The sequence below is a fragment of the Scyliorhinus canicula genome, chromosome 13 (assembly GCF_902713615.1).
Source record: "Scyliorhinus canicula chromosome 13, sScyCan1.1, whole genome shotgun sequence".
Classification (NCBI taxonomy): Eukaryota; Metazoa; Chordata; class Chondrichthyes; order Carcharhiniformes; family Scyliorhinidae; genus Scyliorhinus; species Scyliorhinus canicula.
The window spans coordinates 915,728-943,227 of record NC_052158.1 but is presented as its reverse complement, the minus strand read 5'-3'; the positions used below and the strand labels follow the sequence as shown (position 1 = coordinate 943,227).

General features: G+C 46.6%; 1 protein-coding gene across 1 annotated transcript in view; it reads right to left on the bottom strand.

Annotated features, from left to right (window-relative positions):
* LOC119976411 overlaps window positions 1-27,500 on the bottom strand; it is a 37,146-nt gene that overhangs the window by 2,154 nt on the left and 7,492 nt on the right. The window contains exons 2-5 of the mRNA XM_038816935.1: window positions 15,557-15,635; window positions 12,098-12,203; window positions 4,397-4,521; window positions 2,041-2,198 (exon numbers count right to left, since the gene is read on the bottom strand). Of these exons, the coding sequence (XP_038672863.1) occupies window positions 2,041-2,198; window positions 4,397-4,521; window positions 12,098-12,203; window positions 15,557-15,635 (468 nt within the window). The remainder of the gene's footprint in view (window positions 1-2,040; window positions 2,199-4,396; window positions 4,522-12,097; window positions 12,204-15,556; window positions 15,636-27,500) is intronic.

Below are 27,500 nucleotides of genomic sequence, written 5' to 3'. Positions count from 1 at the left end.
GCCGGCTAGAGCAGCATTTATTACCCATCCCTAATTGCCCCTTGACAAGGTGGTGCTGAGCTGCCATCTTGAAGCCGCTGCAGTCCCCGAGGTGTAGGTACACCCACCGTGCTGTTAGGGAGGGAGCTCCAGGATTTGGACCCGGCGACACTGAAGGAACGGCTGATATACGGGTGGCACAGTGGTTAGCACTGTGGTTTCACAGCGCCAGGGTCCCAGGTTCGATTCCCGGCTGGGTCACTGTCTGTGCAGAGTCTGCACGTCCTCCCCGTGTCTGCGTGGGTTTCCCCCGGGTGCTCCGGTTTCCTCCCACAAGTCCCGAACGATGTGCTGTTCGGTAAATTTGACATTCTGAATTCTCCCTCTGTGACCCGAACAGGCACCGGAATGTGGCGACTAGGGGCTTTTCACAGTAACTTCATTGCAGTGTTAATGTCAGCCTACTCGTGACAATAGTAAAGATTATTATTATTATTTCCCAGTCAGGATGGGGAGTGACTTGGAGGGGAACCTCCAGGTGGGGGGGTGATCCCAGGTATCTGCTGCTCTTGTCCTTCTAGATGGTGGTGGCCGTGGGTTTGGAAGGTGCTGCCTGAGGAGCCTCAGTGACCGCATTGTCTATCAGCAGTGTGACATTCTTGTCTAACCATAGAGTCATGCAGTGTTACAGCACAGAAACATGCCATTCAGCCCATTATACAGTGAATGGTAGAACCCTCAAGGCAGACAGGCAGAGGGATCTGGGTGTACAGGTCCACACGTCACTGAAAGGGGCAACACAGGTGGAGAAGGTAGTCAAGAAGGCATACAGCATGCTTGCCTTCATTGGCCGGGGCATTGAGTATAAGAATTGGCAAGTCATGTTGCAGCTGTATAGAACCTTAGTTAGGCCACACTTGGAGTATAGTGTTCAATTCTGGTCGCCACACTACCAGAAGGATGTGGAGGCTTTAGAGAGGGTGCTGAAGAGATTTACCAGGATGTTGCCTGGTATGGAGGGCATTAGCTATGAGAGGTTGAATAAACTTGGTTTGTTCTCACTGGAACGACGGAGGTTGAGGGGTGACCTGATAGAGGTCTACAAAATTATGAGGGGCATAGACAGAGTGGATAGTCAGAGGCTTTTTTCCCAGGGTAGAGGGGTCAATTACTAGGGTCATAGGTTTAAGGTGCGAGGGGCAAGGTTTAGAGGAGATGTACGAGGCAAGTTTTTTACACAGAGGGTAGTGGGTGCCTGGAACTCGCTGCCGGAGGAGATGGTGGAAGCCGGGACGATAGTGACATTTAAGGGGCATCTTGATAAATACATGAATAGGATGGGAATAGAGGGATACGGACCCAGGAAGTGAAGAAGATTGTAGTTTAGTCGGGCAGCATGGTCAGCACAGGCTTGGAGGGCCGAAGGGCCTGTTCCTGTGCTGTACGTTGTTCTTTGGGCATCAAGGCCCTCCCGATTCTAATCCCATTTCCCATAGCCTTGGTCCATAGCCTTGTAATAATAATAATAATCTTTATTATTGTCACAAGTAGGCTGACATTAACACTGTAATGACGTTACTGTGAAAAGCCCCTAGTCACCACATTCCGGCGCCTGTTCGGGTACACAGAGGGAGAATTCAGAATGTCCAATTCACCTAACAGCACGTCTTTCGGGACTTGTGGGAGGAAACCGGAGCATCCGGAGGAAACCCACGGGGAGAACGTGCAGACTCCGCACAGACAGTGACCCAAGCCGGGATTCGAACCTGGGACCCTGGAGCTGCGAAGCCACAGTGTTAACCACTGTGCTGCCGTGCGGCCCATTGTCTGCTACGGCGTTTCAAACACTCGTCTAAATGCTCCTTAAATGTTGCCAGGGTTTCCTGCCCCCACCACCCTTTCCTACAGGCCCTGTGTGGGACTGGTCACCGTGCCAGTCAGGGCCCCCAGTGAAGAGTACCCATTCCCTGCCGCTTATGTCCCTCATCTGCCATGGGCTGGCAGAGAGCGCATCGCAATACCCGCTAGCACTCTGTACCCTACTGCCCTCAGAACACTTGCCTCTTGCAGAAGGCAGCAAAGTTGATGGAGTTATTGTAGCTGGCACGGTCTCTGGCAAGGCTGGCATTGAAGGCATCCGCTTCATTGCTCACATTGTTCAATTTTGTTCGGACAGTCTTTGAGTAGACAAACATCTGAGGGAAGTTGGTTAGAAACACCTGTGGGAGTGCGAGAGAGAGAGAGAGAGACAGAGACAGAGCGAGAGAGTTAATTCTCATCACAGGGAAACAAACACTCACGGTTCAGTCATTTCCTTCCCCTGCATGACAGCGGTTGAACAGTGCATTACCACCACCGCTCGCAAAAAGAACCCACAGCAACAGGGAGTAGGCCATTCAGCCCCTCCAGCCTGTCCCACCATTCAATGAGATGATGGCTGACCTGTGACCTAACTCCATGTACCTGCCTTTTGACCCAAACCCCTCAATACCTTTGCTTAACTAAAATCCATCTCAGATTTAAAATTAAGAACTGTTGTTGCTTCACCTGCTGTATGTGGGAAAGAGTTCCAAACATCTACCGCCCTTTGAATGAAGAAGTTCTTCCAAACATCTCTCCTGAACGGTCTAACCCTAATTTTTTTAGACTCTGCCCCCTAGAATCTCCAACCAGTGGAAATAGTTTATCTTCATAGAACATAGAACAGTACAGCACAGAACAGGCCCTTCGGCCCTCAATGTTGTGCCGAGCCATGATCGCCCTACTCAAACCCACGTATCCACCCTATACCCGTAACCCAACAACCCCCCCCCCCCCCCAACCTTACTTTTATTAGGACACTACGGGCAATTTATCATGGCCAATCCACCTAACCCGCACATCTTTGGACTGTGGGAGGAAACCGGAGCACCCGGAGGAAACCCACGCAGACACGGGGAGGACGTGCAGACTCCACACAGACAGTGACCCAGCCGGGAATCGAACCTGGGACCCTGGAGCTGTGAAGCATTTATGCTAACCACCATGCTACCCTGCTACCCTGTCTTTCCCTGTTAATATCTTGGAAGAGTTCGATCGGATCACTGCGCAACCTTCTAAATTCTAGCAAAAAGAAGTCTATTTTGTGTAATCTCTCCTCGTAACTCAACCCCTGTAGTCCAGGTATCATTTTTGTAAACCTGTGTTGCTCTCCCTCCAAAGCCAAAATACCCTTCCTAGGGTGTGGTGCCCAGAACTGCTCCCAGTGACTCGGAGTGGGGTCTAACCAGGGTTTTGTAAAGCTGCAGCGTAACCCCCGTGTCTATATATTCCAATCCTAGAGATATAAAGGCTTGCATTCCATTAGCCTTTCTGATTATTTTCTTCACTTGTTCCAGGCATTTTCAGGATCTATGCACCTGAACCCCAAAGTCTCTTTGGGCATCCACTGTACCCAACCTCTTTCCATTGAGAAAGTGCTCTGCTCAAACCTTCCTTGATCCAAGATGGATAACATCACACTTTGCTCACATTGAATTCCATCTGACACAACGTTGATTTGAAGGAGAGAATTGATGGGGTCGATTCCACCGGGGGGGGGGGGGGGTGGGGGCGAGCACGGTGGCCTCCTCAAATTGCTTTTGAAGATGGCCGGGGGCGGGGGCGGGGGCGGGGGGGGGGGGGGGAGATGTTGGTTGGAAGGCTGTTAGTCAAGCATGGGGCATATAAACAAGGAGGTTTGGCAAAACGTTGGTGGATGGATTCTGCCCTGCTCTGGGCACCTCACTGTGCAGGTGGGCACAGGAGGGGGCGCTGTGCTGTTGGGTTCTCAAATGGCCAGCAATTCCGTCGGTTAGATTGACACATCGGGCCAGTCTAATGCTCAACCCTGCACCAGGCCTGAATGAATGGGCCTACTTGGAGGCAGTGGGGCTGAGGGACCACCCAGAATTTCACCAAGTGGCTGCAACCCACAGCACCCCTCCCTGCACCGAGCAGGCGTCATTTTCCATTCGGTCAAAGGTGGGCGGGGCTTTGGCCTTTCTGTCTCAATGAGGGACAGAGAGAGGCTTGTGGTAAACGGGTGCGGCACGTATAGGGTTAACAGTATGGCCGGCCCATGCAGTGGTGTAAGAGAGCACATGACCTGCACCTGGGCGGGGCTCATTCCAGTGTTGGACAGAGACGTGTACGCGAGCAAGCTCGGAGACATCTCCTAGCTTGAACCTTGTGGACGTGGGCAGGGCTCCTGTACTCAACAGGGTCTTGGGTTTGGGTCTACTTCAAACAACAAAGACTTCACTTTGGTGATTGCCGGAGCAGCCTCGAGTGTCCGAATAGCCAACTGGCGGTCTGATTCCCTCAGATACCATGGGTCAAAGTTACAAAGGCTGCCGTGTTAACGTTAGCTTCAATCGTATTGGTGTTAGGTACTTACCCGACTGCCGTTTACAGGAAGAGGAGGGTTCGCCTGGAGATCCTTCGGAAGCAACCAGAACAGGTTCAGTGGCCGACTCCCGTTAAAGGAAATAAGAAACTGTGCAGTCATCTGGATCTGAGAGCCTGTGGAAAAGTGAAAGAGAGCAGGAATAAGGTTCAAAGTTCACTGTCCTTCTTACTACATGTCATGGAGGACATCACGTGGAACTGAAAATCCTCGGCAGGTCCAACGACACCGGTATGAGAGTAATGTTATGTAATGATGAAATGTGTAGCATAATCTTCCCGTAAGTCACACAGTGCAACATTACTCTCCCGTACGTCACACGGTGCAACGTAACTCAGCCGTACATCACACGGTGCGACGTAACTCTCCCGTACGTCACACGGTGCAACATTACTCTCCCGTACGTCACACGGTGCGACGTAACTCTCCCGTACGTCACACGGTGCGACGTAACTCAGCCGTACATCACACGGTGCGACATAACTCAGCCGTACATCACACGGTGCGACATAACTCAGCCGTACATCACACGGTGCGACATAACTCAGCCGTACATCACACGGTGCGACATAACTCAGCCATACATCACACGGTGCGACGTAACTCTCCCGTACGTCACACGGTGCAACGTAACTCAGCCGTACATCACACGGTGCGACATAACTCAGCCGTACATCACACGGTGCGACGTAACTCAGCCGTACATCACACGTGCAATGCAACCCTCCCATATGTCACACAGTGCGACATAACTCTCCCGTACGTCACACGGTGCAACGTAAGTCAGCCGTACATCACATGTGCAATGCAACCCTCCTGTATGTCACACAGTGCGACATAACTTTCCCGTACGTCACATGGTGCAATGCAACACTCCCGTACGTCACATGGTGCAACGTAACTCTCCCGTACGTCACACATGCAACGTAAGTCAGTCGTACGTCACACGGTGCAATGCAACTCTCCCGTACGTCACACAGTGCGACGTAACTCTGTGAGTCTGTAAGAGTGAGTGAGCGAATGAGTGTGTCAGAGTGAGTGTGTGAATGAATGAGTAAGTTTAAGAGTGAGTAAGTGAGTGAGTGTGTAAGAGTGAGTGAGTGAGTGTGTGAATGAGTAAGTGAGCGAGTGTAAGAGTGAGTAAGTGTGAGTGGGTGTGAGTGTGTGAATAAGTGAGTGAGTGAGCGAGTGTAAGAGTGAGTGAGTGAGTGTGAGTGAATGAGTGAGTGTGAGTGGTTGTGAGTGAGTGAGTGAATGAGTGTGAGTGTGAGTCAATGAGTGAGTGTGAGTGAATGACTGAGTGTGAGAGTGAGTGAATGAGTGAGTGTGAGTGAGTGAGTGAGTGAGTGAGTGAGTGAGTGTGTGAGTGAGTGAGTGAATGAGTGAGTATGAGTGAGTGTGAGTGAGTGAGTGTGAGTGAGTGTCAGTGAGTGAGTGTGAGTGAATGAATGACTGTGAGTGTGAGTGAGTGAGTGTAAGAGTGAATGAGTGAGTGAGTGTGAGTGAGTGAGTGAGCGAGTGTAAGAGTGAGTGAGTGAGCGAGTGTAAGAGTGAGTGTGAGTGAATGAGTGAGTGTGAGTGAATGAGTGAGTGTGTGAGTGAGTGAGTGAGTGTGAGCGAGTGTAAGAGTGAGTGAGTGTGTGTGAGTGTGAGTGTGTGAATGAGTGAGTGAGTGAGTGAGTGTAAGAGTGAGTGAGTGTGTGAGTGTAAGAGTGAGTGAGTGTGTGAGTGAATGAGTGAGTGTGAGCGAGTGTAAGAGTGAGTGAGTGAGTGTGTGTGAGTGTGAGTGTGTGAATGAGTGAGTGAGTGAGCGAGTGTAAGAGTAGGTGAGTGAGCGAGTGTAAGAGTGAGTGAGTGTGAGTGGGTGTGAGTGTGTGAATGAGTGAGTGTGTGTGAGTGAGTGAGTGAGTGAGTGTAAGAGTGAGTGAGTGAGCGAGTGTAAGTGAGTGTGAGTGTGTGAATGAGTGAGTGAGTGAGTGTAAGAGTGAATGAGTGTGAGTGTGTGAGAGTGTGTGAATGAGTGAGTGTGTGTGAGTGTGTGTGAGTGTGTGTGAGTGTGTGAATGAGTGAGTGATTGAGCGAGTGTAAGAGTGAGTGAGTGAGCGAGTGTAAGTGAGTGTGAGTGAGTGTGAATGTGTGAATGAGTGAGTGAGTGAGAAAGTGTAAGAGTGAATGAGTGTGAGTGTGTGAATGAGTGAGTGAGCGAGTGTAAGAGTGAGTGTGTGAATGAGTGAGTGAGTGAGCGAGTGTAAGAGTGAGTGAGTGAGTGTGAGTGTGTGAATGAGTGAGTGAGTGAGCGAGTGTAAGAGTGAATGAGTGTGAGTGGGTGTGAGTGTGTGTGAGTGAGTGAGTGAGTGAGCGAGTGTAAGAGTGAGTGAGTGAGCGAGTGTAAGTGAGTGTGAGTGTGTGAATGAGTGAGTGAGCGAGTGTAAGAGTGAATGAGTGTGAGTGTGTGAATGAGTGAGTGAGTGAGCGAGTGTAAGAGTGAGTGAGTGAGCGAGTGTAAGAGTGAGTGAGCAAGTGTAAGAGTGAATGAGTGTGAGTGTGTGAATGAGTGAGTGAGTGAGCAAGTGTAAGAGTGAATGAGTGTGAGTGTGTGAATGAGTGAGTGAGTGAGCGAGTGTAAGAGTGAATGAGTGTGAGTGTGTGAATGAGTGAGTGAGTGAGCGAGTGTAAGTGAGTGTGAGTGAGTGTGAGTGTGTGATTGAGTGAGTGAGTGAGCGAGTGTAAGAGTGAGTGAGTGAGCGAGTGTAAGAGTGAATTAGTGTGAGTGTGTGAATGAGTGAGTGAGCGAGTGTAAATGAGTGTGAGTGAGTGTGAGTGTGTGATTGAGTGAGTGAGTGAGCGAGTGTAAGAGTGAGTGAGTGTGAGTGTGTGATTGAGTGAGTGAGTGAGCGAGTGTAAGAGTGAATGAGTGTGAGTGAGTGAATGAGTGTGAGTGTGTGAATGAGTGAGTGAGTGAGCGAGTGTAAGTGAGTGTGAGTGAGTGTGAGTGTGTGATTGAGTGAGTGAGTGAGCAAGTGTAAGAGTGAATGAGTGTGAGTGTGTGTGTGTGTGAATCAGTGAGTGAGCGAGTGTAAGTGAGTGTGAGTGTGTGAATGAGTGAGTGAGCGAGTGTAAGAGTGAGTGAGTGAGCGAGTGTAAGTGAGTGTGAGTGAGTGTGAGTGTGTGAATGAATGAGTGAGTGAGCGAGTGTAAGAGTGAATGAGTGTGAGTGTGTGAATGTGTGAGTGAGTGAGCGAGTGTAAGAGTGAGTGAGTGAGTGTGAGTGTGTGAATGAGTGAGTGAGTGAGCGAGTGTAAGAGTGAATGAGTGTGAGTGGGTGTGAGTGAGTGAGCGAGTGTAAGTGAGTGTGAGTGAGTGTGAGTGTGTGAATGAGTGAGTGAGCAAGTGTAAGAGTGAGTGAGTGAGCGAGTGTAAGAGTGAGTGTGTGAGCGAGTGTAAGAGTGAATGAGTGTGAGTGTGTTAATGAGTGAGTGAGCGAGTGTAAATGAGTGTGAGTGTGTGAATGAGTGAGTGAGTGAGTGAGTGTAAGAGTGAGTGAGCGAGTGTAAGTGAGTGTGAGTGAGTGTGTGTGAATGAGTGAGTGAGTGAGCGAGTGTAAGAGTGAATGAGTGTGAGTGCGTGAATGAGTGAGTGAGTGAGCGAGTGTAAGAGTGAGTGAGTGAGTGTGAGTGTGTGAATGAGTGAGTGAGTGAGCGAGTGTAAGAGTGAGTGAGTGTGAGTGAGTGTGAGTGTGTGAATGAGTGAGTGAGTGAGTGTAAGAGTGAATGAGTGTGAGTGGGTGTGAGTGTGTGTGTGTGAGTGAGTGAGTGTAAGAGTGAGTGAGTGAGCGAGTATAAGAGTGAGTGAGTGAGTGTAAGAGTGAATGAGTGTGAGTGTGTGAATGAGTGAGTGAGTGAGCAAGTGTAAGAGTGAATGAGTGTGAGTGTGTGAATGAGTGAGTGAGTGTAAGTGAGTGTAAGTGAGTGTGAGTGGGTGTGAGTGTGTGAGTGAGTGAGTGAGCGAGTGTAAGAGTGAGTGAGTGAGCGAGTGTAAGAGTGAATGAGTGTGAGTGTGTGAATGAGTGAGTGAGCAAGTGTAAGAGTGAATGAGTGTGAGTGTGTGAATGAGTGAGTGAGTGAGCGAGTGTAAGTGAGTGTGAGTGAGTGTGAGTGTGTGATTGAGAGAGTGAGTGATCAAGTGTAAGAGTGAATGAGTGTGAGTGTGTGAATGAGTGAGTGAGTGAGCGAGTGTAAGTGAGTGTGAGTGAGTGTGAGTGTGTGATTGAGAGAGTGAGTGAGCGAGTGTAAGAGTGAGTGAGTGAGCGAGTGTAAGAGTGAATGAGTGTGAGTGTGTGAATGAGTGAGTGAGTGAGCGAGTGTAAGTGAGTGTGAGTGTGTGAATGAGTGAGTGAGTGAGCGAGTGTAAGAGTGAATGAGTGTGAGTGTGTGAATGAGTGAGTGAGTGAGCGAGTGTAAGTGAGTGTGAGTGAGTGTGAGTGTGTGATTGAGTGAGTGAGTGAGCGAGTGTAAGAGTGAGTGAGTGAGCGAGTGTAAGAGTGAATGAGTGTGAGTGTGTGAATGAGTGAGTGAGTGAGCGAGTGTAAGTGAGTGTGAGTGAGTGTGAGATTGAGTGAGTGAGTGAGCGAGTGTAAGAGTGAGTGAGTGTGAGTGTGTGATTGAGTGAGTGAGCGAGTGTAAGAGTGAATGAGTGTGAGTGAGTGAATGAGTGAGTGAGTGAGCGAGTGTAAGTGAGTGTGAGTGAGTGTGAGTGTGTGAATGAGTGAATGAGTGAGTGAGCGAGTGTAAGAGTGAATGAGTGTGAGTGTGTGAGTGTGTGAATGAGTGAGTGAGCGAGTGTGAGTGTGAGTGTGTGAATGAGTGAGTGAGTGAGCAAGTGTAAGAGTGAATGAGTGTGAGTGTATGAGTGTGTGAATGAGTGAGTGAGTGAGCGAGTGTAAGTGAGTGAGAGTGAGTGTGAGTGTGTGATTGAGAGAGTGAGTGAGCGAGTGTAAGAGTGAATGAGTGTGAGTGTGTGAATGAGTGAGTGAGCGAGTGTAAGTGAGTGTGAGTGTGTGATTGAGTGAGTGAGTAAGTGTAAGAGTGAATGAGTGTGAGTGTGTGAGTGTGTGAATGAGTGAGTGAGTGAGCGAGTGTAAGTGAGTGTGAGTGTGTGAATGAGTGAGTGAGTGAGTAAGTGTAAGAGTGAATGAGTGTGAGTGTGTGAGTGTGTGAATGAGTGAGTGAGTGAGCGAGTGTAAGTGAGTGTGAGTGAGTGTGAGTGTGTGATTGAGAGAGTGAGTGAGCGAGTGTAAGAGTGAATGAGTGTGAGTGTGTGAATGAGTGAGTGAGCAAGTGTAAGTGAGTGTGAGTGAGTGTGAGTGTGTGATTGAGTGAGTGAGTGAGCGAGTGTAAGAGTGAGTGAGTGAGCGAGTGTAAGAGTGAATAAGTGTGAGTGTGTGAATGAGTGAGTGAGTGAGCGAGTGTAAGTGAGTGTGAGTGAGTGTGAGTGTGTGATTGAGTGAGTGAGTGAGCGAGTGTAAGAGTGAGTGAGTGTGAGTGTGTGATTGAGTGAGTGAGTGAGCGAGTGTAAGAGTGAATGAGTGTGAGTGAGTGAATGAGTGAGTGAGTGAGTGAGTGAGCGAGTGTAAGTGAGTGTGAGTGAGTGTGAGTGTGTGAATGAGTGAGTGAGCGAGTGTAAGAGTGAATGAGTGTGAGTGTGTGAGTGTGTGAATGAGTGAGTGAGCGAGTGTAAGTGAGTGTGAGTGTGTGAATGAGTGAGTGAGTGAGCAAGTGTAAGAGTGAATGAGTGTGAGTGTATGAGTGTGTGAATGAGTGAGTGAGTGAGCGAGTGTAAGTGAGTGTGAGTGAGTGTGAGTGTGTGATTGAGAGAGTGAGTGAGCGAGTGTAAGAGTGAATGAGTGTGAGTGTGTGAATGAGTGAGTGAGCGAGTGTAAGTGAGTGTGAGTGTGTGATTGAGTGAGTGAGTAAGTGTAAGAGTGAATGAGTGTGAGTGTGTGAGTGAGTGAGTGAGCGAGTGTAAGTGAGTGTGTGTGTGAATGAGTGAGTGAGTGAGCAAGTGTAAGAGTGAATGAGTGTGAGTGTCTGAGTGTGTGATTGAGAGAGTGAGTGAGCGAGTGTAAGAGTGAATGAGTGTGAGTGTGTGAATGAGTGAGTGAGCAAGTGTAAGTGAGTGTGAGTGAGTGTGAGTGTGTGATTGAGAGAGTGAGTGAGCGAGTGTAAGAGTGAGTGAGTGAGCGAGTGTAAGAGTGAATGAGTGTGAGTGTGTGAATGAGTGAGTGAGTGAGCGAGTGTAAGTGAGTGTGAGTGTGTGAATGAGTGAGTGAGCGAGTGTAAGAGTGAATGAGTGTGAGTGTGTGAATGAGTGAGTGAGTGAGCGAGTGTAAGTGAGTGTGAGTGTGTGAATGAGTGAGTGAGCGAGTGTAAGAGTGAATGAGTGTGAGTGTGTGAGTGTGTGAATGAGTGAGTGAGTGAGCGAGTGTAAGTGAGTGTGAGTGAGTGTGAGTGAGTGTGAGTGTGTGATTGAGTGAGTGAGTGAGCGAGTGTAAGAGTGAGTGAGTGAGCGAGTGTAAGAGTGAATGAGTGTGAGTGTGTGAATGAGTGAGTGAGTGAGCGAGTGTAAGTGAGTGTGAGTGAGTGTGAGTTTGTGATTGAGTGAGTGAGTGAGCGAGTGTAAGAGTGAATGAGTGGGAGTGAGTGAATGAGTGTGAGTGTGTGAATGAGTGAGTGAGTGAGCGAGTGTAAGTGAGTGTGAGTGAGTGTGAGTGTGTGATTGAGTGAGTGAGTGAGCAAGTGTAAGAGTGAATGAGTGTGAGTGTGTGAGTGTGTGAGTGTGTGAATGAGTGAGTGAGTGAGCGAGTGTAAGTGAGTGTGAGTGAGTGTGAGTGTGTGATTGAGAGAGTGAGTGAGCGAGTGTAAGAGTGAATGAGTGTGAGAGTGTGAATGAGTGAGTGAGTGAGCGAGTGTAAGTGAGTGTGAGTGAGTGTGAGTGAGTGTGAGTGTGATTGAGAGAGTGAGTGAGCGAGTGTAAGAGTGAATGAGTGTGAGTGTGTGAATGAGTGAGTGAGTGAGCGAGTGTAAATGAGTGTGAGTGAGTGTGAGTGTGTGATTGAGTGAGTGAGTGAGCGAGTGTAAGAGTGAGTGAGTGTGAGTGTGTGATTGAGTGAGTGAGTGAGCGAGTGTAAGAGTGAATGAGTGTGAGTGAGTGAATGAGTGTGAGTGTGTGAATGAGTGAGTGAGTGAGCGAGTGTAAGTGAGTGTGAGTGAGTGTGAGTGTGTGATTGAGTGAGTGAGTGAGCAAGTGTAAGAGTGAATGAGTGTGAGTGTGTGAGTGTGTGAATGAGTGAGTGAGTGAGTGTAAGTGAGTGTGAGTGAGTGTGAGTGTGTGATTGAGTGAGTGAGTGAGCGAGTGTAAGAGTGAATGAGTGTGAGTGTGTGAATGAGTGAGTGAGTGAGCGAGTGTAAGAGTGAGTGAGTGTGTGTGAGTTGCTGTTGCCAGGAGCTAGCATTGCCCCAGATGGGCAGAATGGCTGTATAACTCTCTGCTGTGTCTCTGATTGGATGACTGCGAACGAGCTGTCAGAGACAGCCAGAGACCTCACCTCTGACCCTTGCCCCCTCTGGGGGGCTGCACCCAAACAATTGTGAATGTGCCACAAGAGAAGATGGGAGAATTCCTCGTCTCACCAACCTTGTGAATTCTGCCCTCGTGCGTAATTCTTAAGGCAGCCGAAGGACTTTTTAAATCTAGGGGCAAACGGTACTCCAATCCAGCGTGACTGGTTGTAGGAACGGGCCTGTAAACAGAGAGAGGAGAGAGAGCTCAGTGATGCACACACACATTATACTGGGCAGATAGAGAGACAAACCGAGCGGAGAGCTGGATATAAGGACAGTGTGACAGACAGCCTGCTACACGGGCTGATGGCAGGGGAATGATCGACTTTCCCCGTCTCCCTTGCGGAGTAGAATCTCCCTCACTAGGGGACGGGGGCCAACTCAATCCATGTTGTCCACAAGGTCGGCCAATTCGGAATCAGCGGGAGATGTATTGTAATTAAACACAACCTCAATGGCTGTGGGGGCTGGAGCACAGGGAGGCCAACCCAGGATTCACAGTGGGGCAGACTGGGTAAATGTGGCGAGGACCTTTCACAGGAGAGTGTAGGCCCAGAGGGCGGAGTCGCACAACAGGGGAATATTTATTCAAGACAGTGGCCTTGAACAGTTTCAATGGGAGGCAGTACGATGGGAGGCAGTACAATGGGAGGCAGTACAATGGGAGCCGGGAGGATGGGAGGCAGCACAATGGGAGGCAGTAGTTTGGGAGGCAGTACGATGGGAGTCAGCACAATGGGAGGCAGTACGATGGGAGCCAGTACGATGGGAGGCAGTACAATGGGAGGCAGTACAATGGGAGGCAGCACAATGGGAGGCAGTACGATGGGAGGCAGCACAATGGGAGGCAGTACGATGGGAGGCAGTACGATGGGAGGCAGTACGATGGGAGGCAGTACGATGGGAGGCAGTACAATGTGAGGCAGTACAATGGGAGGCAGCACAATGGGAGGCAGTACGATGGGAGGCAGTACGATGGGAGGCAGTACGATGGGAGGCAGTACAATGGGAGGCAGTACGATGGGAGGCAGTACAATGGGAGGCAGTACAATGGGAGGCAGTACGATGGGAGTCAGCACAATGGGAGGCAGTACGATGGGAGTCAGTACGATGGGAGGCAGTACAATGGGAGGCAGTACAATGGGAGGCAGTACGATGGGAGGCAGTACGATGGGAGGCAGTACGATGGGAGGCAGCACAATGGGAGGCAGCACAATGGGAGGCAGTACAATGGGAGGCAGTACAATGGGAGTCAGTACAATGGGAGTCAGCACAATGGGAGGCAGTACGATGGGAGGCAGCACAATGGGAGGCAGTACGATGGGAGGCAGCACAATGGGAGGCAGTACGATGGGAGGCAGCACAATGGGAGGCAGTACAATGGGAGGCAGTACGATGGGAGGCAGTATGATCGGAGCCAGTACAATGGGAGGCAGTACGATGGGCGGCAGTACAATGGGAGCCGGGGGGATGGGAGCCAGTACAATGGGAGTCAGTACAATGGGAGGCAGTACAATGGGCGGCAGTACAATGGGAGCCAGCACAATGGGAGGCAGCACAATGGGAGGCAGTACGATGGGAGGCAGTACAATGGGAGCCGGGGGGATGGGAGCCAGTACAATGGGAGCCAGCACAATGGGAGGCAGCACAATGGGAGGCAGTACAATGGGAGGCAGTACGATGGGAGGCAGTAAGATGGGAATCAACACAATGGGAGGCAATACAATGGGAGGCAGTACAATGGGAGGCAGTACGATGGGAGGCAGCACAATGGGAGGCAGTACGATGGGAGGCAGTACAATGGGAGGCAGCACAATGGGAGGCAGTACAATGGGAGGCAGTACGATGGGAGGCAGTACAATGGGAGGCAGCACAATGGGAGGCAGCACAATGGGAGGCAGTACAATGGGAGGCAGCACAATGGGAGGCAGCACAATGGGAGGCAGCACAATGGGAGGCAGTACAATGGGAGGCAGTACAATGGGAGGCAGTACAATGGGAGTCAGCACAATGGGAGGCAGTACGATGGGAGGCAGTACGATGGGAGGCAGTACGATGGGAGGCAGTACGATGGGAGGCAGTACGATGGGAGGCAGTACGATGGGAGGCAGCACAATGGGAGTCAGTACAATGGGAGTCAGTACGATGGGAGGCAGCACAATGGGAGGCAGTACAATGGGAGCCGGGAGGATGGGAGTCAGCACAATGGGAGGCAGTACGATGGGAGTCAGTACAATGGGAGTCAGTACGATGGGAGGCAGCACAATGGGAGGCAGTACAATGGGAGGCAGCACAATGGGAGGCAGTACAATGGGAGCCGGGAGGATGGGAGTCAGCACAATGGGAGGCAGTACGATGGGAGGCAGTACGATGGGAGGCAGTACAATGGGAGGCAGCACAATGGGAGGCAGTACAATGGGAGGCAGTACGATGGGAGGCAGTACGATGGGAGGCAGTACGATGGGAGGCAGTACAATGGGAGGCAGTACGATGGGAGGCAGTACGATGGGAGGCAGTACGATGGGAGGCAGTACGATGGGAGGCAGCACAATGGGAGTCAGTACAATGGGAGGCAGTACGATGGGAGGCAGTACAATGGGAGGCAGTACAATGGGAGGCAGTACGATGGGAGGCAGTACAATGGGAGGCAGTACAATGGGAGGCAGTACAATGGGAGGCAGTACGATGGGAGGCAGTACGATGGGAGGCAGCACAATGGGAGGCAGCACAATGGGAGGCAGCACAATGGGAGGCAGCACAATGGGAGCCGGGGGGATGGGAGGCAGTACAATGGGAGGCAGCACAATGGGAGTCAGTACGATGGGAGTCAGCACAATGGGAGGCAGTACAATGGGAGGCAGTACAATGGGAGGCAGCACAATGGGAGGCAGTACAATGGGAGGCAGTAAGATGGGAGGCAGTACGATGCGAGGCAGTATGATGGGAATCAGCACAATGGGCGGCAGTACGATGGGAGGCAGTACGATGGGAGGCAGTACAATGGGAGGCAGTACAATGGGAGGCAGTACAATGGGAGGCAGTACAATGGGAGGCAGCACAATGGGAGGCAGTACGATGGGAGGCAGTACGATGGGAGGCAGCACAATGGGAGTCAGTACGATGGGAGGCAGTACAATGGGAGGCAGCACAATGGGAGTCAGTACGATGGGAGGCAGCACGATGGGAGGCAGTACAATGGGAGGCAGCACAATGGGAGGCAGCACAATGGGAGGCAGCACAATGGGAGGCAGTACGATGGGAGTCAGCACAATGGGAGGCAGTACAATGGGAGGCACTACAATGGGAGGCAGCACAATGGGAGGCAGCACGATGGGAGGCAGTACAATGGGAGGCAGTACAATGGGAGGCAGTACAATGGGAGGCAGTACAATGGGAGGCAGTACAATGGGTGGCAATACAATAGGATTCGTCATCGCCGTCGGGAGATCCGCGGGTGTGAGAGCTCTGCTGGCCAAACGGAGGGTCCCACGTGCGGGGAATCCTGCCCAGGAACATTGAAGGGCTCAGTTACCTGATAATTGGAGATATTACAAATAATTTCAAACTCCAAACATACGCGTGGTTCCAGAAATATTGAACTATGGTGACGCCTGTGCAAAAATGGAATAACAGATTTAATCAAACAAATATTGTCCAAAAGCTCTTGTAAACATTCCCCTCCAGATGCTAAACCGTTTATATTCTAACTTTACCGAGTCTGATATCACACAGTGAGATATAGACCACACACACTCATTATAAACCCCTCACTGTAACTGTGATACTCTGTAATCTCTGATATCACACAGTGAGATACAGACCACACACACTCATTATAAACCCCTCACTGTAACTGTGTCTGATACTCTGTAATCTCTGATATCACACAGTGGGATACAGACCACACACACTCATTATAAACCCCTCACTGTAACTGTGTCTGATACTCTGTAATCTCTGATATCACACAGTGGGATATAGACCACACACACTCATTATAAACCCCTCACTGTAACTGTGTCTGATACTCTGTAATCTCTGATATCACACAGTGGGATATAAACCACACACACTCATTATAAACCCCTCACTGTAACTGTGATACTCTGTAATCTCTGATATCACTCAGTGGGATACAGACCACACACACTCATTATAAACCCCTCACTGTAACTGTGATACTCTGTAATCTCTGATATCACACAGTGAGATACAGACCACACACACTCATTATAAACCCCTCACTGTAACTGTGATACTCTGTAATCTCTGATATCACACAGTGGGATACAGACCACACACACTCATTATAAACCCCTCACTGTAACTGTGATACTCTGTAATCTCTGATATCACACAGTGGGATACAGACCACACACACTCATTATAAACCCCTCACTGTAACTCTGTCTGATACTCTGTAATCTCTGATATCACACAGTGGGATATAGACCACACACACTCATTATAAACCCCTCACTGTAACTGTGATACTCTGTAATCTCTGATATCACACAGTGGGATATAGACCACACACACCCATTATAAACCCCTCACTGTAACTGTGATACTCTGTAATCTCTGATATCACACAGTGGGATATAGACCACACACACTCATTATAAACCCCTCACTGTAACTGTGATACTCTGTAATCCCTGATTTCACACAGTGGGATACAGACCACACACACCCATTATAAACCCCTCACTGTAACTGTGATACTCTGTAATCTCTGATATCACACAGTGGGATATAGACCACACACACTCATTATAAACCCCTCACTGTAACTGTGATACTCTGTAATCTCTGATATCACACAGTGGGATACAGACCACACACACTCATTATAAACCCCTCACTGTAACTGTGTCTGATACTCTGTAATCTCTGATATCACACAGTGGGATATAGACCACACACACTCATTATAAACCCCTCACTGTAACTGTGATACTCTGTAATCTCTGATATCACACAGTGGGATACAGACCACACACACTCATTATAAACCCCTCACTGTAACTGTGATACTCTGTAATCTCTGATATCACACAGTGGGATACAGACCACACGCACTCATTATAAACCCCTCACTGTAACTGTGATACTCTGTAATCTCTGATATCACACAGTGGGATACAGACCACACACACTCATTATAAACCCCTCACTGTAACTGTGATACTCTGTAATCTCTGATATCACACAGTGAGATATAGACCACACACACTCATTATAAACCCCTCACTGTAACTGTGTCTGATACTCTGTAATCTCTGATATCACACAGTGAGATACAGACCACACACACTCATTATAAACCCCTCACTGTAACTGTGATACTCTGTAATCTCTGATATCACACAGTGGGATACAGACCACACACACTCATTATAAATCCCTCACTGTAACTCTGTCTGATACTCTGTAATCTCTGATATCACACAGTGGGATACAGACCACACACACCCATTATAAACCCCTCACTGTAACTGTGATACTCTGTAATCTCCGATATCACACAGTGGGATACAGACCACACACACTCATTATAAACCCCTCACTGTAACTGTGTCTGATACTCTGTAATCTCTGATATCACACAGTGGGATATAGACCACACACACTCATTATAAACCCCTCACTGTAACTGTTGATACTCTGTAATCTCTGATATCACACAGTGGGATACAGACCACACACACTCATTATAAACCCCTCACTGTAACTGTTGATACTCTGTAATCTCTGATATCACACAGTGGGATACAGACCACACACACTCATTATAAACCCCTCACTGTAACTGTGATCCTCTGTAATCTCTGATATCACACAGTGGGATACAGACCACACACACTCATTATAAACCCCTCACTGTAACTGTGTCGATACTCTGTAATCTCTGATATCACACTGTGAGATATAGACCACACACACTCATTATAAACCCCTCACTGTAACTGTGATACTCTGTAATCTCTGATATCACACAGTGGGATACAGACCACACACACTCATTATAAACCCCTCACTGTAACTGTGATACTCTGTAATCTCTGATATCACACAGTGGGATACAGACCACACACACTCATTATAAACCCCTCACTGTAACTGTGATACTCTGTAATCTCTGATATCACACAGTGGGATACAGACCACACACACTCATTATAAACCCCTCACTGTAACTGTGATACTCTGTAATCTCTGATATCACACAGTGAGATACAGACCACACACACTCATTATAAACCCCTCACTGTAACTGTGATACTCTGTAATCTCTGATATCACACAGTGGGATACAGACCACACACACTCATTATAAACCCCTCACTGTAACTGTGATACTCTGTAATCTCTGATATCACACAGTGGGATACAGACCACACACACTCATTATAAACCCCTCACTGTAACTCTGTCTGATACTCTGTAATCTCTGATATCACACAGTGGGATACAGACCACACACACTCATTATAAACCCCTCACTGTAACTGTGATACTCTGTAATCTCCGATATCACACAGTGGGATACAGACCACACACACTCATTATAAACCCCTCACTGTAACTGTGTCTGATACTCTGTAATCTCTGATATCACACAGTGAGATACAGACCACACACACTCATTATAAACCCCTCACTGTAACTGTTGATACTCTGTAATCTCTGATATCACACAGTGGGATACAGACCACACACACTCATTATAAACCCCTCACTGTAACTGTGTCTGATACTCTGTAATCTCTGATATCACACAGTGGGATATAGACCACACACACTCATTATAAACCCCTCACTGTAACTGTGTCTGATACTCTGTAATCTCTGATATCACACAGTGGGATACAGACCACACACACTCATTATAAACCCCTCACTGTAACTGTGATACTCTGTAATCTCTGATATCACACTGTGGGATACAGACCACACACACTCATTATAAACCCCTCACTGTAACTGTGATACTCTGTAATCTCTGATATCACACAGTGGGATACAGACCACACACACTCATTATAAACCCCTCACTGTAACTGTGATACTCTGTAATCTCTGATATCACACAGTGAGATATAGACCACACACACTCATTATAAACCCCTCACTGTAACTGTGATACTCTGTAATCTCTGATATCACACAGTGGGATACAGACCACACACACTCATTATAAACCCCTCACTGTAACTGTGTCTGATACTCTGTAATCTCTGATATCACACAGTGAGATACAGACCACACACACTCATTATAAACCCCTCACTGTAACTGTGTCTGATACTCTGTAATCTCTGATATCACACAGTGGGATATAGACCACACACACTCATTATAAACCCCTCACTGTAACTGTGATACTCTGTAATCTCTGATATCACACTGTGAGGTACAGACCACACACACTCATTATAAACCCCTCACTGTAACTGTGATACTCTGTAATCTCTGATATCACACAGTGAGATACAGACCACACACACTCATTATAAACCCCTCACTGTAACTGTGATACTCTGTAATCACTGATATCACACAGTGGGATATAGACCACACACACACATTATAAACCCCTCACTGTAACTGTGTCTGATACTCTGTAATCTCTGATATCACACAGTGGGTTATAGACCACACACACTCATTATAAACCCCTCACTGTAACTGTGTCTGATACTCTGTAATCTCTGATATCACACAGTGGGTTATAGACCACACACACTCATTATAAACCCCTCACTGTAACTGTGTCTGATACTCTGTAATCTCTGATATCACACAGTGGGATATAGACCACACACACTCATTATAAACCCCTCACTGTAACTGTGATACTCTGTAATCTCTGATATCACACAGTGGGATACAGACCACACACACTCATTATAAACCCCTCACTGTAACTGTGATACTCTGTAATCTCTGATATCACACAGTGGGATATAGACCACACACACTCATTATAAACCCCTCACTGTAACTGTGTCTGATACTCTGTAATCTCTGATATCACACAGTGGGATACAGACCACACACACCCATTATAAACCCCTCACTGTAACTGTGTCTGATACTCTGTAATCTCTGATATCACACAGTGGGATATAGACCACACACACTCATTATAAACCCCTCACTGTAACTGTGATACTCTGTAATCTCTGATATCACACAGTGGGATATAGACCACACACACTCATTATAAATCCCTCACTGTAACTGTGATACTCTGTAATCTCTGATATCACACAGTGGGATATAGACCACACACACTCATTATAAACCCCTCACTGTAACTGTGTCTGATACTCTGTAATCTCTGATATCACACAGTGGGATACAGACCACACACACTCATTATAAACCCCTCACTGTAACTGTGATACTCTGTAATCTCTGATATCACACAGTGGGATACAGACCACACACACTCATTATAAACCCCTCACTGTAACTGTGTCTGATACTCTGTAATCTCTGATATCACACAGTGGGATATAGACCACACACACTCATTATAAACCCCTCACTGTAACTGTGATACTCTGTAATCTCTGATATCACACTGTGAGATACAGACCACACACACTCATTATAAACCCCTCACTGTAACTGTGTCTGATACTCTGTAATCTCTGATATCACACTGTGGGATATAGACCACACACACTCATTATAAACCCCTCACTGTAACTGTGATACTCTGTAATCTCTGATATAACACAGTGAGATACAGACCACACACACTCATTATAAACCCCTCACTGTAACTGTGATACTCTGTAATCTCTGATATCACACAGTGGGATACAGACCACACACACTCATTATAAACCCCTCACTGTAACTGTGATACTCTGTAATCTCTGATATCACACAGTAGGATATAGACCACACACACTCATTATAAACCCCTCACTGTAACTGTGATACTCTGTAATCTCTGATATCACACAGTGGGATATAGACCACACACACTCATTATAAACCCCTCACTGTAACTGTGTCTGATACTCTGTAATCTCTGATATCACACAGTGGGATACAGACCACACACACTCATTATAAACCCCTCACTGTAACTGTGATACTCTGTAATCTCTGATATCACACAGTGGGATATAGACCACACACACTCATTATAAACCCCTCACTGTAACTGTGATACTCTGTAATCTCTGATATCACACAGTGGGATATAGACCACACACACTCATTATAAACCCCTCACTGTAACTGTGATACTCTGTAATCTCTGATATCACACAGTGGGATACAGACCACACACACTCATTATAAACCCCTCACTGTAACTGTGTCTGATACTCTGTAATCTCTGATATCACACAGTGAGATACAGACCACACACACTCATTATAAACCCCTCACTGTAACTGTGATACTCTGTAATCTCTGATATCACACAGTGGGATACAGACCACACACACTCATTATAAACCCCTCACTGTAACTGTGTCTGATACTCTGTAATCTCTGATATCACACAGTGGGATACAGACCACACACACTCATTATAAACCCCTCACTGTAACTGTGATACTCTGTAATCTCTGATATCACACAGTGAGATATAGACCACACACACTCATTATAAACCCCTCACTGTAACTGTGTCTAATACTCTGTAATCTCTGATATCACACAGTGGGATACAGATCACACACACTCATTATAAACCCCTCACTGTAACTGTGATACTCTGTAATCTCTGATATCACACAGTGGGATATAGACCACACACACTCATTATAAACCCCTCACTGTAACTGTGTCTGATACTCTGTAATCTCTGATATCAGACTGTGAGATACAGACCACACACACTCATTATAAACCCCTCACTGTAACTGTGATACTCTGTAATCTCTGATATCACACAGTGAGATACAGACCACACACACTCATTATAAACCCCTCACTGTAACTGTGATACTCTGTAATCTCTGATATCACACAGTGAGATACAGACCACACACACTCATTATAAACCCCTCACTGTAACTGTGATACTCTGTAATCTCTGATATCACACAGTGGGATACAGACCACACACACTCATTATAAACCCCTCACTGTAACTGTGATACTCTGTAATCTCTGATATCACACAGTGGGATATAGACCACACACACTCATTATAAACCCCTCACTGTAACTGTGATACTCGGTAATCTCTGATATCACACTGTGAGGTACAGACCACACACACTCATTATAAACCCCTCACTGTAACTGTGTCTGATACTCTGTAATCTCTGATATCACACAGTGAGATACAGACCACACACACTCATTATAAACCCCTCACTGTAACTGTGATACTCTGTAATCACTGATATCACACAGTGGGATATAGACCACACACACACATTATAAACCCCTCACTGTAACTGTGTCTGATACTCTGTAATCTCTGATATCACACAGTGGGTTATAGACCACACACACTCATTATAAACCCCTCACTGTAACTGTGTCTGATACTCTGTAATCTCTGATATCACACAGTGGGTTATAGACCACACACACTCATTATAAACCCCTCACTGTAACTGTGTCTGATACTCTGTAATCTCTGATATCACACAGTGGGATATAGACCACACACACTCATTATAAACCCCTCACTGTAACTGTGTCTGATACTCTGTAATCTCTGATATCACACTGTGAGATACAGACCACACACACTCATTATAAACCCCTCACTGTAACTGTGATACTCTGTAATCTCTGATATCACACAGTGGGATATAGACCACACACACTCATTATAAACCCCTCACTGTAACTGTGATACTCTGTAATCTCTGATATCACACAGTGGGATATAGACCACACACACTCATTATAAACCCCTCACTGTAACTGTGTCTGATACTCTGTAATCTCTGATATCACACAGTGGGATATAGACCACACACACTCATTATAAACCCCTCACTGTAACTCTGTCTGATACTCTGTAATCTCTGATATCACACAGTGGGATATAGACCACACACACTCATTATAAACCCCTCACTGTAACTGTGATACTCTGTAATCTCTGATATCACACAGTGGGATACAGACCACACACACTCATTATAAACCCCTCACTGTAACTGTGATACTCTGTAATCTCTGATATCACACAGTGAGATACAGACCACACACACTCATTATAAACCCCTCACTGTAACTGTGATACTCTGTAATCTCTGATATCACACAGTGGGATACAGACCACACACACTCATTATAAACCCCTCACTGTAACTGTGATACTCTGTAATCTCTGATATCACACAGTGGGATATAGACCACACACACTCATTATAAACCCCTCACTGTAACTGTGTCTGATACTCTGTAATCTCTGATATCACACAGTGGGATACAGACCACACACACTCATTATAAACCCCTCACTGTAACTGTGATACTCTGTAATCTCTGATATCACACAGTGGGATACAGACCACACACACCCATTATAAACCCCTCACTGTAACTGTGTCTGATACTCTGTAATCTCTGATATCACACAGTGGGATATAGACCACACACACTCATTATAAACCCCTCACTGTAACTGTGATACTCTGTAATCACTGATATCACACAGTGGGATATAGACCACACACACTCATTATAAACCCCTCACTGTAACTGTGTCTGATACTCTGTAATCTCTGATATCACACAGTGGGATACAGACCACACACACTCATTATAAACCCCTCACTGTAACTGTGATACTCTGTAATCTCTGATATCACACAGTGGGATACAGACCACACACACTCATTATAAACCCCTCACTGTAACTGTGTCTGATACTCTGTAATCTCTGATATCACACAGTGGGATATAGACCACACACACTCATTATAAACCCCTCACTGTAACTGTGATACTCTGTAATCTCTGATATCACACTGTGAGATACAGACCACACACACTCATTATAAACCCCTCACTGTAACTGTGTCTGATACTCTGTAATCTCTGATATCACACTGTGGGATATAGACCACACACACTCATTATAAACCCCTCACTGTAACTGTGATACTCTGTAATCTCTGATATAACACAGTGAGATACAGACCACACACACTCATTATAAACCCCTCACTGTAACTGTGATACTCTGTAATCTCTGATATCACACAGTGGGATATAGACCACACACACTCATTATAAACCCCTCACTGTAACTGTGATACTCTGTAATCTCTGATATCACACAGTGGGATATAGACCACACACACTCATTATAAACCCCTCACTGTAACTGTGATACTCTGTAATCTCTGATATCACACAGTGGGATACAGACCACACACACTCATTATAAACCCCTCACTGTAACTGTGATACTCTGTAATCTCTGATATCACACAGTGAGATACAGACCACACTCACTCATTATAAACCCCTCAATGTAACTGTGATACTCTGTAATCTCTGATATAACACAGTGGGATACAGACCACACACACTCATTATAAACCCCTCACTGTAACTGTGATACTCTGTAATCTCTGATATCACACAGTGGGATATAGACCACACACACTCATTATAAACCCCTCACTGTAACTGTGATACTCTGTAATCTCTGATATCACACAGTGGGATACAGACCACACACACTCATTATAAACCCCTCACTGTAACTGTGTCTGATACTCTGTAATCTCTGATATCACACAGTGAGATACAGACCACACACACTCATTATAAACCCCTCACTGTAACTGTGATACTCTGTAATCTCTGATATCACACAGTGGGATACAGACCACACACACTCATTATAAACCCCTCACTGTAACTGTGTCTGATACTCTGTAATCTCTGATATCACACAGTGGGATACAGACCACACACACTCATTATAAACCCCTCACTGTAACTGTGTCTGATACTCTGTAATCTCTGATATCAGACTGTGAGATACAGACCACACACACTCATTATAAACCCCTCACTGTAACTGTGTCTGATACTCTGTAATCTCTGATATCACACAGTGGGATATAGACCACACACACTCATTATAAACCCCTCACTGTAACTGTGATACTCTGTAATCTCTGATATCACACAGTGGGATACAGACCACACACACTCATTATAAACCCCTCACTGTAACTGTGATACTCTGTAATCTCTGATATCACACAGTGGGATACAGACCACACACACTCATTATAAACCCCTCAATGTAACTGTGATACTCTGTAATCTCTGATATAACACAGTGAGATACAGACCACACACACTCATTATAAACCCCTCACTGTAACTGTGATACTCTGTAATCTCTGATATCACACAGTGGGATACAGACCACACACACTCATTATAAACCCCTCACTGTAACTGTGTCTGATACTCTGTAATCTCTGATATCACACAGTGGGATATAGACCACACACACTCATTATAAACCCCTCACTGTAACTGTGATACTCTGTAATCTCTGATATCACACAGTGGGATACAGACCACACACACTCATTATAAACCCTTCACTGTAACTGTGTCTGATACTCTGTAATCTCTGATATCACACAGTGGGATACAGACCACACACACTCATTATAAACCCCTCACTGTAACTGTGTCTGATACTCTGTAATCTCTGATATCACACAGTGGGATATAGACCACACACACTCATTATAAACCCCTCACTGTAACTCTGTCTGATACTCTGTAATCTCTGATATCACACAGTGGGATACAGACCACACACACTCATTATAAACCCCTCACTGTAACTGTGATACTCTGTAATCTCTGATATCACACAGTGGGATATAGACCACACACACTCATTATAAACCCCTCACTGTAACTGTGTCTGATACTCTGTAATCTCTGATATCACACAGTGGGATGCAGACCACACACACTCATTATAAACCCCTCACTGTAACTGTGATACTCTGTAATCTCTGATATCACACAGTGGGATATAGACCACACATACTCATTATAAACCCCTCACTGTAACTGTGTCTGATACTCTGTAATCTCTGATATCACACAGTGGGATACAGACCACACACACTCATTCTAAACCCCTCACTGTAACTGTGATACTGTGTAATCTCTGATATCACACAGTGGGATACAGACCACACACACTCATTATAAACCCCTCACTGTAACTGTGATACTCTGTAATCTCTGATATCACACAGTGGGATATAGACCACACACACTCATTATAAACCCCTCACTGTAACTGTGTCTGATACTCTGTAATCTCTGATATCACACAGTGGGATACAGACCACACACACTCATTATAAACCCCTCACTGTAACTGTGATACTCTGTAATCTCTGATATCACACAGTGGGATACAGACCACACACACTCATTATAAACCCCTCACTGTAACTGTGTCTGATACTCTGTAATCTCTGATATCACACTGTGAGATACAGACCACACACACTCATTATAAACCCCTCACTGTAACTGTGTCTGATACTCTGTAATCTCTGATATCTCACAGTGGGATATAGACCACACACACTCATTATAAACCCCTCACTGTAACTGCTGCCTGATACTTTGTAATCTCTGATATCACACAGTGAGATACAGACCACACATACTCATTCTAAACCCCTCACTGTAACTGCTGCCTGACTATCGATTGGCTAGTAAAGTAGCTACAAACGTACAGACCAGCTGAAGGGTAGCCATTCACATCCTTCTCCGTCATTCAATAAGATCATGTCTGATCTGATTGGAATTTCAGCTTCACATTCCTGCTGCCCCCCTCGTTAATCATTCCACCCCCTTGTTCTTCAATGTATCTGCCTCCGTCTTTTGAAATATCCAGACCATAAGACATAGGAGCAGAATTAGGCCACTCGGCCCATCGAGTCTGCTCCGCCATTCAATCATGGCTGATATTTTTCTCAACCCCATTCTCCTGCCTTCTCCCCCATAACCCCTGATCCCCTATCTAAATATGTACGTTTCAATCAGGTTGCTTCCTTCTCTTCCAAACTCCGTCAGATAAAGTCCAGCATTTGACTATCTTGCGGAATTACTTGCTGTTCCTGTATGCCAGCCTTTTGTGTAAAATTATTTTTCATTCTTCCTGCCAAAATGGACAATTTCACATTCGCCCACATTAAATGCCACTTTCCAGGGTTTTGGCCACACAACTGACCTACCTGTGTTTCTTTGTAACCTCCGGTTGTCCTCTTCACAATTTACTGGCCTACCTATCAGCAATTTTCACAGCCAATCCCTTTCATCCAAGTCATTTCTATCAATTGTAAATAGGTGTGCCCCCCACCACTGACCTCTGCCCCAACCCACTCGTCACACCTTGTCAATCAGAAAAAGACCCATTTATACCTACTCTCTGCTCCCTGTTAGCCAGCCGATCTTCAGTCCACACC